The sequence below is a fragment of the Esox lucius genome, chromosome 10 (assembly GCF_011004845.1).
Source record: "Esox lucius isolate fEsoLuc1 chromosome 10, fEsoLuc1.pri, whole genome shotgun sequence".
Classification (NCBI taxonomy): domain Eukaryota; kingdom Metazoa; phylum Chordata; class Actinopteri; order Esociformes; family Esocidae; genus Esox; species Esox lucius.
The window spans coordinates 23727914-23742660 of NC_047578.1; the positions used below are offsets into that span (position 1 = coordinate 23727914).

Genomic DNA, 14747 nt, shown 5'->3' on the forward strand with positions numbered 1-14747 from the left:
TGGTCCTGATGTAGACCACTATACTCTGCCAGCGCAATACAGTATTATTTATATTGTACTACATGCAATCTTACGACCATATTGTTCAAATGACATTAACAGGTCTAGACCGAAGTGTGTAGCATGTAAATAAATGCTGCAATCATCCCTTTAACAGTAGGGGACACCAACAACTATGTTTTCAACTATTCAGCATTTACTTTAAAGGGGCCATATGTAAGAGGTTTTCTTACTAGCATAAATTCAAGCATAAATCACCAGAAAACATCGGCACTAAATGTTTCAAGTTTATGCTTTAAATATTTTTCTCTACAAAATTGTTCGGGAATACCGGAAATATTCCCCATTTAAACTTTCTTGCCGGTCCGTCGCAGTACTATCCTTCCCATTGTTAACCACAATTCTTCGTGTGCATGTCAAAAGAGGTTCATAAGCAATCTGTGTCCATTTCACAAAAACCTGTTCTCATTCATAATGGTGTATACATGCAGCGTCAAACCAACAGATGCAACATTGCCAGCTTTATGCATGATGGCCACTAGGTAGATTATTGTATTTGTGGCACTGGTGTTTGTTGCAATTGGTTTAACGCCTTTAAAAAATATTTATTCTCAATATGTGCATTGGTTTGCATTGCAGTGGTACTGTACAACCAGAAGTTAAAAGATGAAAGACACGCAGACACCAAATAAGCAGTTTTCTCAACTGAGCTAGCGAAATATTGAGCAGATGATTCAATTAATCTTGTTAGCTCAACTGAGAAATTGCTTTTCTAACAGTTGTTAAAATAGCACCTTTTGGGTGCCCATGTGCCTCAGTGTTCTAAGTTGTGGTCTCATAGTACAAACGTGTCATTGGTGTTTGAATCCCATTCAACAATGACCAGGGACCAGCAATGACCAGGGGCTAGCAATGACCTATGGAAAGTATAGGGCGGCACAAATTATATCCGCTGTCTGGGTTGGGCAGGTGGAATTTCATGATCCTCGCTTTAGACACTAGCAGTACTATCCGTCCCACCCTAAACCATGCTGGACTAGCTAATACTATTCTGGTCTCGTTCAGTAAGAGAAGCAGAGGAGGAAACAAGTTGTGCTAACTTAAAAGCAAATACAAGCCAATCAAACTTGAAATACATTCTCAACCCGTCCTCTTGGACCAGTAGATGCTATCAGCCATGTTTGCGTGTGAAAGGTGTGGCAAAATTAGGAGAAGTGTTTGACTCCATTCCCCCCAACCCCGAACCAGGTTTTCAGTGGTGAAACAGAATCACAAGTGGAGTCTTTGGACAAGGCTCTAAAATGTTGATCGGTCAGAGGTGGGAACAATATCAGGAGTCAGCCTGAATCATGGCCCTGGAACACTTTCCCCCTCCACCCACACAGCAGGACATGTCTCAGGCTAGAAGAATGCCCCATATTTACTTTACCCCTTCTAGTCTCCTAATCACCACACGTCCTCGGCACAAACACAGACGTCCCCCCACCCACAACTCCCGCCAATCATTAACGGAACAGTCCAGAGCTTCAGTATGGTCTCTCTGAGCCGTCATTTCGTCTTAGTTTCTAATACTCTCCATTGCACACTAATTACTGCTGCTGCTGCTGTCAAAAGCACTTTGACTATAATAGAAGTCATTGTGACCACACATAAACATTGTAATTGTTGAAATAATGTGAGAAGGCATGCAAGGCGTTGTGTATGTCTGTTGTTAATCTCTTGGAGTTTGTAATAAACAGGGTTTATTATACGTTTGAATTGGGTGGGTACGGTAAGAGTAGAATAGGTGCTGCATGTGCCTTTTTCAGCTGGTCCTAATTTATGCTCTCACAAACAGGTAGGGCTATTCATACGCTGCTTTAAGTTTTGTGTTCCGCCGGATGAAATAATCCATGTTAAACAATATGCTGTAAGCTGCTTTTTCATTATTACGCCTGGCTGACTATCTCTTGTGGAAGTCACTATTACCAACTGGCTCTATACACACTCACAGGTCCTCTCTCACACACACACACTCACATTCACCCTTAACCTTTTGCTTCCGCACACATACACACGCACGTGTACTGAAGCCACACAGATACACGCACACCATCACACATACACACACCTTCAAGTATACATACGAATATCAAATACTGCTTAATTTCTGTCACTTTTAGAATCATGTGCACGGGCCAAATGCATTTTAATTGAATTTAATTTGCATGCATCAACAAGCTTGAATAAACATTTCTTTGGTATATAGCAACATTATTAATGTTACACACGATAGACCAGTCACCAGTCAAAATTACAACTGATTCGGCGTCAATCCTGAAAGCACAGTCATCTTCAATTACATCCCCAAAAAGGTTGGTGATAATCATCTGACAAAAATGATATATACAAATTCCGTGGCAGGAAAGATTGCATCTCTTCCAGGCAGACCTTGGAAGGAATGAGGGGCTTGTATCATGTGATTTACTGTAAGACTGTGTAAGGGCCCCAGCAAGGACTCAAGCTTTTTTTCCCCCTCTGTTGCAGGGCTTCGGGATGGTTTCTACAGAGCACTGGCTAGGAAATGAAATGATATACCTGTTGACCAGCCAGAGGCAGTATGCCCTCCGTGTGGAGCTCACCGACTGGGATGGACACATGGCCTTCTCCCAGTACGACCGCTTTCACATTGACAGTGAGAAACGCAACTACAGGTACTAGAAAACTGTCTCTCTGTATCTGTATAAAAATGTAACTGGTGTTGTTACTTTATTGGCTGTTATTTAAAATGGATACATTCCTTCCAATTTAATTGTACAGCCCTATTTTAAAAAAAAGTTGGAACACTGCGTAAAATGCAAATAAAAACAGAATGCAATAATATGCAAATCAAGTATCCTTAAATACATTTTAAAATAGTACAAAGACAACATATTAAATGTTGAAACAGAAAATTGTTATTGTTTTTGGAAAAATATATGCCCATTTTAAATTTGATGCCAACACGTTTCTACCAAGACAGGGGCATGTTTACCACTGTGTTGCATCACACCATTCTTTTATGTGACATATTGCTATTATTTTGAAAGTGAAATTCCCATTCTTGCTTTATAAAGGATTTCAGCTGCTCAACAGGGGTTTCCTTTGCTGTATTTTTCATTTCATAATGCGCCAAATGTTTTCAACAGGCCAGTTTAGCACCCAGACAATTTTACCATGCTGTTGTGATACATGCAGAATGTGGTTTGGCATTGTCTTGCTCAAATAAGCAAGGCCTTCCGTGAAAAAGATGACGTCTGGATGGCAGCATATGTTGCTCCAAAACCTGTGTATATTGTTCAGCATTAATGGTGCCTTCACAGATGTGCAAGTCACCCATGCCATGTGCACTAATGCACCCCCATACCATCACAGATGCTGGCTTTTGAACTGTGCACTGATAAGAAGCTGAATGGTTTCTCTCCTCTTAAGTCCGAAGAATGCAGGGTTCATGATTCATGATTCCCACAGGAGAGTTTTCCACTTCTCCCTAGTCCATCTTAAATGAGCTTGGGCCCAGAGAAGGTGGTGATGGATCTGGAACTTGTTTATATATTGTTTCTTCTTTGTACAGTAGAGTTTTAACTTGCATTTGTGGACGCAGTGATGTACTGTGTTCACAGACAATGGTTTTCGAAAGTGTGAGCCCATGCAGTGATTTCCACTACAGAATTGTGTCATTTTGTAATGAAATGCCATCTGAGGGCCAAAGATCACAGCCATCCAATATTGGGTTTTGGCTTAGTCCCTCGAACCATCCAAACTATTGTATTTATACAGCTCCGGAAAAAATTAAGAGACCACTGCATCTTTTTCTTTCCTTTCCAAAAAAGTAGAAAAGGAAGGTGGTCTCTTAATTTTTTCCGGAGGTGTATGTCAACTATGGCTTGGTCATTCAATATGGGGTTACAATATTTGCTTCTAACTGTAGTCGATGTTTGGATAATTGTTTTAATTTTACTGTTGTTTAACCAGACAAAATTATTTATATTAACAACCTGGGATCACGTTACGGGGAGGAGGAGCAATTAGAGTGGTCTGTTTTGCTAAGGTACAGAACAATATAGCTTTCACCTTGACGGTAGGGGGATGAGACCACGCTTACAATAGGACACCTGTTTAAAATAACGGCACCCGATGCAGGGCATTTTCCCCTTCACTGCCCTGGGGCAATGGTGTTGGATCCAGAGTGAAGATTGCCCCTATTTGCCTTCCAATACCACTTCCAGCACCACATGAGGTCCCATCCCTGTACCAACCCTGCTTAACTTCAAAGGCATGCCAGCAGTGGGATATATAGGGTGTTAAGCTAAAACTACTGGAAAATTCCAAAAGGCTCTGAGCAATTTAAGGTCTTTTAGGGGAGCTGCTCAGACAATATCATTTGAGGTGATTCTGTGGTTTGTAGTAACTTTGGGAGGACAATGTAGTAAATTTGGAAGGACTATGTTTTATAACCATTTATGCTGTCGAGAAAGGATTAAGGAGATAATTATTTAATGGTGTTCCACAAATTTGACCTTTTACTCAGTGGTGATCAGTTATTGAGAGATGCTTTCTTTCTATTTTGTCCAAAAGTCTTGTGAAATGTGACAACAGGACATTAAATTGTCCCCCTACTAATGTGTCAAGACCTGGTGCACTGTGTTTTATCTAGATGGACTACGGAAATTGATTTTATGAGTAAAGCTATAGGGAGAGATCAACCAATTTGCTTTGATTTGCACTGAGACTAAATTAGGGATTATATGTCCCATTGTGACGACTGGGTAACTCAATCCACTTTTAACATCTCAGCGTTTGATTCTGACCACACAGGCACCGATTTTCTTCTCCCTATGACATGGTTTGGATTTGACATTGCAAGATTTGTGAAGTGTAGAAGAGGACCATGTAGAATAGGATTCAAGGGGGTAATTCAAGGTATGATTCTCGACCATGAATACAGATGACATATCTTCATTTGGACTGGTTTCACGCAGAAGGAAAATAATCTTGTAGCAAAACAAAATCTGAACTGTTATGGCTGCGTTTAGATATGCAAATCTGATGTCTAAACGTGTGGAAATGTTTTGTTCAGGTAATACATTTTTAGGGCAAATTCATTTGGATAATCAAAATTAGATAGAGTATCTGGTGAAGGACACATTAACAGGAATAGTGATTTATAGTCAATTATTTTTTACCGAAACAATGTGGCCATGGCATTATCCACATCCCTCCTTCTCTGTTTTGGTTTCTTTCTTTTTCCCTCCATCCCTCTCTGTCTCTCTCACTCTCTCTTTCTCTCCAGCACACTTAAATAAGCAGAAAGGTGCATCCCTACTAACCTCTTGCTTATTTGATGAAGAAAATTGGTTGTTTGTGTCTTTGGTTTTAAGGAGTATATCAGTGGATGGCTTATTCAGGACAGAGTAGAGCATTCGGCCTGCTGATCACTATAAATAGATTTGTTCTCGCACATATTTGTGGTATGATTATCTTCATTGCTTCTCAGGAACACTAGAAAAAAACTATTCAGAGGTCCACGGCTCCAAACGTTTTGGAGTAGGTTATGTTCAGATATCCTTCAATGTGTCAAGTTCTTAAAATGTCTTTTGTTTTACTGGGAAACAAAAGACTGTAGTGAGAAATGCGCCTATTGTTTTCCTTTTGGATTATTTTGGGCATTGAGGTGGGGGCTTTACTGGAATAGTATAATCTACAGCGACGCAGAGACATTTGTTAAGACGCATTAAAATAGCACAGTCATGCACCCTCACACACTGTATACACACACATGCACATACCGTATACAAACACACACAAAAACAGGGACACACACACACGCACACAGAATGGCACCAACATGCACTGATTGAAAAACGCAGATGGTAATTTAATGCTGGAGACCACCGATGCACAATTGTGCATCTATCATAAACACGTGGAGCTTTTCCAGCCATGAAACGTTTTACTTACAGTCTGAATATCAAGACAGATGGAAATTACTTGTTTAAAACAAAGTGCAATTATTACATAGAGAAATATATGATTTTTCTCCTTTAAATCATACACAGCAAGGGCTGTCACTTTTATTACTGTCCCTCCCCCGCCCGATTAAATTATTTCCAAAACACAAGCCAGCACAGCTTTATTCAGGATCCAGCCAGCATAATACATAAAATATAATAAAGCTATTAAATCTATACATTGTCATTGAGATCTTGGTATTTGGAGAAATAAGTTGGTCTGGTTCCAATTTCTCAGACTACAGTGCATTATGGGATTGTTGCAGATGTCTCGAAGGGTCTCTGCAATTCTATCTTGTTGAGTGTGTTTAAGCCTTGCTCAATTTGATGATTGCCTTGGCAATAGCTTTCGTCCTTATTTTATCATCTGACTAAATATGATTTTATTGGAAATATTTTGCCAAGGGTATACAATTTGTATTTGTGTTGTAAATTTTGGTGTGCAGCTGCTTCTCTTCTTCCGTATTGCTTTCTCCACTTTATAAAATGTCTTCTTGGTCCCAAATGGATAATATCTATAATGTAAAATTACAGTAGTACAATGTACAGCATTTTAAGTCGGAGACCAACACTGGATAATTTATTCTTTACAAATACTGTTGATGGACATTCTTTTAATGGACTGACCTTGTAGTTCGAGAACTACACCACTAAACTATGACCACACAAGCTTGCATTTATTTATTTTTCTTGTTTTCAGTGTATTGTGAATCAGGTTACCATAATTGCTTAAAGTTACATCTCTTTGTAAACAATACAAAGGAACAGTATATATAATGGACTGAAATAGTTATCTTGATGAAATAGTGTGTTGCAATTGAAATGGTGGATTGTACAGTAATTTTGTCATGACCTGCAAATAGCAGTCTAATTATCACCATCGTATCAACACATTACTTTGATAACAGTCATTTATCAATGTTTGCAGTATGGGCCTCAAATTGGGGCTTAGACCCATTTAGGTCTAATATGGAGGGAGGAAAAAGAAGGAAAGACAGACAACCAGAAAGCAATGAACACAGAAAGAAACTAAAGAGATTTTTTTTTTGTGAAAAAAAACAAAAGGACTTAAAACTGAATTATAGTAGAAAGAATCCCAACTGCAGAGGGGCATGGACTGGAAGTCAAATGAAAGAATGAAGATGATTAGACATTACATCTGCCTCTCACAAATGGTCTTCTTTGTGATCCAAACAATCTTCCTCTGTCCAGTGTCTGTGTTCTTTTGCCCATCTTCATCTTTTCTTTTTATGGGCCAGTCTGAGATACAGTATGTCTTTTTCTTTGCAACTCTACCCGAGAAGGCCAGCATCCAAGAGTTGTTGAGACTGTTGTTGTTGAGACTGATGTTTTGCAGGTACCATTTAAGCTGTAAGTTGAGGACCTGTGATCTTTTTCTCAAATTAGACACTCTAATGTATTTGTCTTCTTGCTAAGTTGTGCACCAGGGCCTCCCAATCCTCTTACTATTCTGGTTAGTATCAGTTTGCAGAGTAGTACACAGCATTGCACGAGATCTTCAGTTTCTTGCCAATTTCTCACATAGAATAAGTTTCAGAAGAAAGTTATTTGTCTCCGGCCAATTTGAGCCTATAATCGAACCCACAATTACTGATGTTCCAGATACCCAATTAGCCAAAAAAGGACAGTTTTATTGCTTCAGTTTTTCTTTCAAAAACAAGAACAGTTCTAAGAGGCTTTTGAACAGTAGTGTACATGTTTACATGTTCATTGCTATAATTTCTAGAAATCAAACAATTAGCTCCATAAATTTGGTTTAAGTTCCTTGGTACTATATATGATAATATTACTTCAATGTTGCTTTAAAAACCTAGTTTTGAAGTGTCAAAACACATGTAACAATAAACCATTGTTTCCGTGGTTATTACAAATAGACATTTCCACTAAATCGTTTTTTTTACTTGATTCATCTGTGATAAAATAATATGATCCCTTGTGGATGCTCAAGGGTGTATGAGATGACAGCCCATTCGCAATAGCCTGATTACATACCCATCAATGTGAATAGTTGAAAAAAACCCAGATCAACACTGCTGCCAGCACTTCCCCAAAAATGTTATATACCATGTGGGTTTAATGTGGGTAGATTGTAATTAGGTGTGCTTTTAGGTGCACCTCACTGCTTTAAACTGTAGGTATGTTGGTGTAATGTTAACCTACAATGCAAGTACCAGCTGTTATTCCGGATTAAGCAAGCTAGTACAGAAGTTAACTAACAGGGAATATTGTGATAACATTTTAGTTCACCTGGTGAGTTGACTAAGAACACATTCTTCTTTAAACTAATTACCTGGGGATATGTGTCCTAACACAGTACATTACCCTTTCTGAAAACCTTGCATTCAGTTTACTGCTTGTTGTGGCACATTATAGATTAAGAGGTTCAACACACTAATACACCACATAGTACATGTAAAACCCACCTAGGTGTGTGTGTGTAACAAGAGGTTGTTGCATTGTAACAAAGTGAATGTTACATATGTTATATTTATTGTGCACTATTGTGTTACTTCCCCACCTGGATTGTGCTCAAGGGGGTTTTAAAAGAGTGCAAAGTGTAGACTGAGAAATTGACTATGCAAAGACACATTAGTGTACATTATGTAATAGCACTGTAACAAGGATTTGGTAAAATTAAGTGTTACTGTTTTTTACTTTGAAAGTAAAACATTGATTTGTAGCAAGGTTCAACCAGAAGGAGAAACTGAGTTGTTTTTTGAGAACAGTGTGTGTGGTGGACAGGGAGGTCAGAGAAAGTATTTATAGGGGTCAACAGGGCATGAGATAGCGCCACATACATGTTCCTCATAGACAACCATCAGTCAGGGTTCTGTAGCCTGTGTCATTGGTCACATGACACAGGCTACAGAAGGGATTTGACCCTTTATAAGCTATTGAAAAACAAAATGCCATTCGGTCTACTACATACATATTGGATTATTTGGTATTTCTTATCAACAGAATCTTTCCAGGGATTGGAATTTCATGTTTGTTTGGGTCAGTGAATGTGCATCTGAGGATATTAAATTACAGTTATGCTTTAATGCTGCATGTGGGGATTTAACACCAAGCCCAAGATATTGAATAAAAATGTAATTCCTTGAGATTTTAAAATAGACCTATGTAAAAAAATAAAACTGTGTGGGAGTTGCTCAATGTATGCACAGACACATGTGAAGTTTAAAACTAAACGTTCCCCTCATGTGTTTCGAAATGCTTTCTGCTATAAAAAAAGCACTTTTCATTCTTCGACTAACTGTTACATCTTTATTCAATATCGTTTCTCTGTCGCCAGCCAACGTTTTTAAATCCCAGGATTTCTTCATATGGTAATTGAAAGATCCCAGGTGGAATCGGACAATCTCCTCTGATGTATTTGATGTGAGGATTTGTTGGACTTGAGGAGGACTTGGCGGACAGGGGCTTCTCTAGCTCGGTTGTGACCTGACTGTCCTAGTCCCACACTGAGATGGGATCCCTGATAGCCCTAAGTACAACAGCTCAACATACTCCAACACTCATCTGGACTGCATTCTGCCCTGATAACTACAGTATAAGTCACAGCGGGGAAGCAGGACGGCAAAATACTGTCCATTCGTAAATCAAATGTACTGTGGCTGTCTTCCACTTTATGTTGTAAATCTAAAATGGAAAGAAGATTTAGGGGGGAAGATGCACATTGGTATTATTCAGATATTTTATGGCCTCTTTCAGTTGCATGTTATGGATTTTCTGGGAAGAAATGAGCACAGGACTGATATAGTCAATTTGTAATCTTCGACAATGATCACAGTTGGAAACAAACTTTTTTTAGTTTTTTAAAACATTGTATGCCCATATATGCATGCGTTTGTCTTTCTGTCTGTCTGTCTTTCTGAATTGTATTCCATGCCAGGCTATAGCCAGACACCTCTGTGTCCCGGTAGGAAGTGATGCATTGAACATGGTGATTAACCTCTGCTATGAGCCAATCAGGCTATGGTTCAAGGAGCTAATGACTGCCAGGTGTAGACAGCACACGTTCCCTGGACCTCAGCAGGTCGCTCGTCTCTGGCCTTGTCCTCAGACTGGGATAACAGGAAGCCGACAGGTTAGATTGAACTGTGTCTTTATTGAGAAGGAAAAGACCGAAATTATAATAGGATTTAGTTAAAACCATATCAGGAGTAGTGGTGCAAAAATGTGTTTTCCCATTAGAATATATCAGATATTGTTGAGTTTTCAGGTTTGCATTCTATTATGACATAGTTACATACTTATTTAGGCTACATGCTTGAAACATCTCCGGCGTAACTTCTTCCGAATATCAGTACACCCAGTAAAGTGTGAGAGCAATAGGCCCCATTTGGTATAGCGTGGCGCGTTTTGAAATGGGACATGGCAGGCAGATAATAGACAGGGTTTGGAACCGTCAGAGGGGCCCTGGACTATTCAAGTGTGTTTAGTCGGAGTCTGACATGTCTCGCCATTGAGGAGAAGAAAGACATATTTATGATGTTCTTTATTTTGTAGTGTTTGGGGAGGAATGTCGCCTCCACTGAGCGCCGTTGATGTATGGACCCCTATGGTACTAGTGACTTATAGCACATTGGGGGAGGGGAGGTGGGGTTCTCAGAATTAAGTTAAGTCTTTTAACTCTGACTGTTGCTGGCTGAGACTGGGTGTTTTGGTTTCCTCTCTACAGAATGACCGGAACTAGATTATTGCTGGATACATTGCATGCAAAAGGCTTAACTGTAAATGTACCTGCAAATAATAATACACCCTTTTCTTATCCTGACAAAATGTATGTTTTAAGACTGGTCAAAACAAAAGAAAAGTGAGATTTTATATTTGCAGCAATTCTATCTTGAAGCAGGATGGTGTAATTCTACCTATAAATAATCATCTCTACTTTGTAGCCCTAACATAGCACAGTATTAAAATGTCAAACTGTCTCTCTAAACAAGGTCTTGTAGGCTTAAAGGGTTTGCCTTATGCCTTCTCTTGTGCATGTTGGAGTGGCCTTCAAAACATGTTAAAAAGTGCAGGCCTGTTGGTTTGGTGGTCTAGTCAAGGCATACTGTGTACTGTAGCACAACATAATTCTTTATTCGGAAATATATTTAATTGAATTAGTTCATGAAGAATGCTGTGGGTATTCTTAGTTTTATTGTCATCAGATCAAGTTTCAAAATACCACAAATTATCCAGACCAAATTTGGGTAATTTCCCAATTGTGCTCTGCTATACTTTTGTGATTGAAGTCAAATGCATCAAAAAATTGTAAAAATGACATGCAGTATCAGTGGTATTCTTTGTTTCATTTGAAATTGGTCCCTAATATACATCAGATGATGAAAGAAAAAACTGGTATGATATTAGCGGAATGAAATGGAAAGACACCAACATTATTTCCCCTCCGGGTGTCATTGAGAAAGCCCAAATCAGTCCCCGACAACGTTGTCTTTATAAATGAGCCTTGGCAAATCTCATTTGCTCTAGTTATTCCAACAATAGCCAATCAGATCGTCTCGGCTAGCCCTCAGCGGCTCTAAGGGCCCGCATCGGTTGTGCAGATGTTTGACCTTGGAGATGAAATACAGCCTGTGACATGACACCCTGAACAGTTCTGCCCAGAAAGAGAGACGGTGGAAGAAACTGTACTCACATTGGATGGAGTCTGTTAATTCTGTCTTCGACTTATCAGTTGAGCACATAAGGGTCCCGACATAACGCAGTTGTTAATTGATTTGTATTATCTGGTAAATTGGCAAGTAAATACACAACACGCCCAGTAAATACAGACAAAATCTATTTCAAGGTCAGAACAGTGTCACTGCTGAGAATCCCTCTTCATGACGTGCCTTGGCAGTGTTTCCATGTTCACTCGTAAGGCTGTGTAAATGTCTCCTAAATACGCAGCTCGTGTCTGTTCTTTATCAGCGCAGTAGCAGGCTACATCCTGGATGCATAGTTCAGGAATTAGCAGGAGTTATACTGGCAGGAACTCAAGCAGTGTTTCATGATATGAGTGGTAAAGGCCTGAAGTTGAGTATCAGGCGAGAACTTCCGTGTTGTGAACAATCAAATGGGTCAGTAGGGTTTCAGCATGTGTTACAGACATACGATCATACTAACAACCACCTCCCCCTACCCGTTCAACACACACAAAAACACATTTACTCCCAGCCCTATGAACACACACTCATTTCTTCACCCCACTATTATTTCAATCCTACATGTTCTATTCATCCATTATATATATTTAGATATATCCACAGATTAGAACCATGAGTCACTATTAGATAGTACTGTACAATAATGGTTTAGAAGGCTTAGCTCAGGTCTCAACAGTGACATAGTCACTTCTTTTCCATTCTCGAGTTCCCAAGAATGTCCTCTGCCAACCAGTGTCTCCACTTCAGAAATCTAACTCGAAACCTCACATTCAAGCAGAAGTGTCAGTCACTAACCGGGCTTTATCAGAGTTTGACAAGGGGGTGTTTGGAAAAAAAGTAGTGAAAAGTAGTGAACTGTTTGAATCATGCATGACAATGCACATTTGCAGGACAGGAAAAAATATAATACTTTCTACAATGTAGATCAGTTATGTTATTTTACACAGCTGAAGACATGAACACATTTTTCTAATAGCCTATCACACTAATGACTTAATGACAACATACTCTGATAATGAAATACTGTGATGAACAAAACAAACGTCCTGTCTAAAATGGAACTAATAATAGCATAGGCCGTTGAAAAGAGTGTAGACAGATTGCACACTATGAGGAGTACATACTAGTTCAGACTTTCCCATGGAACTGACTCATCTAAAAATGTTTCCCTGCAATTTTATTTTCAGTCATTACGAAAGGCCGCTGCCTGCTGTTCATTGATAACCACACAATGTTTTGATTCTCTACAATGGAATACATTGTGTAAAGAGCTTACAAACTGTGTAACACTTTGATCAAGGTTGGTTTCTTTGAAATCATACTGTTTATACTGGTTTTGTCTGTGTTGATGTCAATTACTTAATTGTCTGTAATTTGGAGTGTATAAATGGATTGCACAAAAGGGTATGTGGCATATTATGTATGTGACTATTGTGAGTATGTGACTATTTAAAAACCCCTGACCAACTAGGCGTACACCAGAGGGTATTGCATGTTGCTGCGAAATACTGTGGTAGCCTGTTTGGTTCAGGGTGCCACTCACACTGTGTAAGTCACCAAGTATGGATCCAGCAAAAGAGCCCCAAACCATCATGCTTCCTGCATGTTTAACAGTTGGTGTCACACAATCCTTTTACCTAATCAAAACCCCTGTGTGCTGAACCATTGGCGGTGCTTCATGCCCCAGCCAAGGCTGTTTCTCATTTAGCCATCTTAGCAATTCCTTCGTTATTGCCACTCAACCTGTCAGACCTGCAGTCTTCTCTTCACAGATCAAATTAAGACTTAAATAATTTGATCAGTGTTAAAGGAAAAGTTTGCTTTTTTTAAGCAGGTTGTATTAACTACTATTAAACCAATGTGAATCTGTCTGCAAGGAGGATTTATCCGGCAACCAGATTTGTTTACCAAACTGTAGGTCACGTTGGCTAGTATAGACTGATAGCTCAATGAAAAATGGCAACAAGTTGTATTAGCTGCGTGCACCTTTAAATTGTGCTGTTATACTGTGAGCCGCCTATCACGTAAGCTGTTGACTCTCAGAAAGTTGGGACACCTGTAGGAATTGCTAGCATCCACTACTACTGAAACAATATTCTCTTTTTTTTGCCTCTGGCAGTTTACCGATTTCCTTTGTACCATTTCAGGTTATTCACTGGACTTGAACTGCTTAAACGTCAATAAAAATTGGGGTGTTCCAAAAAATTTTGACTGGTAGTTTATATTGCCTGAATTGATACAAAAATTATAATTACAACGACACATTTATAAAAATGTATACAAATACTATTTTTTTTCCTTTTAAGCTACCATCACTAGTTTGATTGTTGTAGAAATAAATTGTTCTATATCATTGATATTATAATATTTATACTTACTGCAAAAAACAGCAAACATCTGCAATAAGTGGCTTGTGTCTTCGTGGTGATAATTTTATGTTTATTCTCCCAGTTCTAGTTTATAAATAATAATAAATAATAATGTAAACAAAATACCAAAACAGTCATGAAAAACTAAATCTGGCTTTGATTTATCGAGAGATTTCCCATGCTGTCCCAATCAAACTGGTGCTGAAAATATCATATGCAGATAAGTGTCTCAGAATTCTCCCCCCGTAGGTTCCCCATGATGGAAATGGATTGCAGAAAAGTTTTTCTCAACAAAACGGGTTCAGAGCAGCCCAGGCATGATGCTTAAACAGTGTTCTTTGGCTCAGAAAGTCCATCTTTGGGGAGAGGTATCATTTAAGCGTGTGATACTGTGAGTTAGAAAAGGGTAAGCCAAACAACGAGCTCCTAATGATACCGATCACAGCAGGATAAAAAGGTCCAATGGTATAGCATTTCTGCTCTCATACTAAGAGAGATTTCTAAATTCGCAGCTGCACACCCTGAAGCGTTTAGACATACATTTATTTCCAGTTTTAAAGAATTGTTTGGATATTTGTGTCAAGAAAGATTGATGATTAGACGGGGTGGTAATGGATTGAATTGTTTGATGAGAAGGATTCGTAGGAAAACGGTTTGGAATCTCCTGT

The 14747-nt window shown here is 39.0% G+C and overlaps 1 protein-coding gene across 1 annotated transcript in view; it reads left to right on the plus strand.

Moving 5' to 3' along the window:
* Positions 1–14747, plus strand: part of angpt1 (angiopoietin 1) — a 60360-nt gene that overhangs the window by 39769 nt on the left and 5844 nt on the right. The window contains exon 7 of the mRNA XM_010873830.4: positions 2527–2693. Within this exon, the coding sequence (XP_010872132.1) occupies positions 2527–2693 (167 nt within the window). The remainder of the gene's footprint in view (positions 1–2526; positions 2694–14747) is intronic.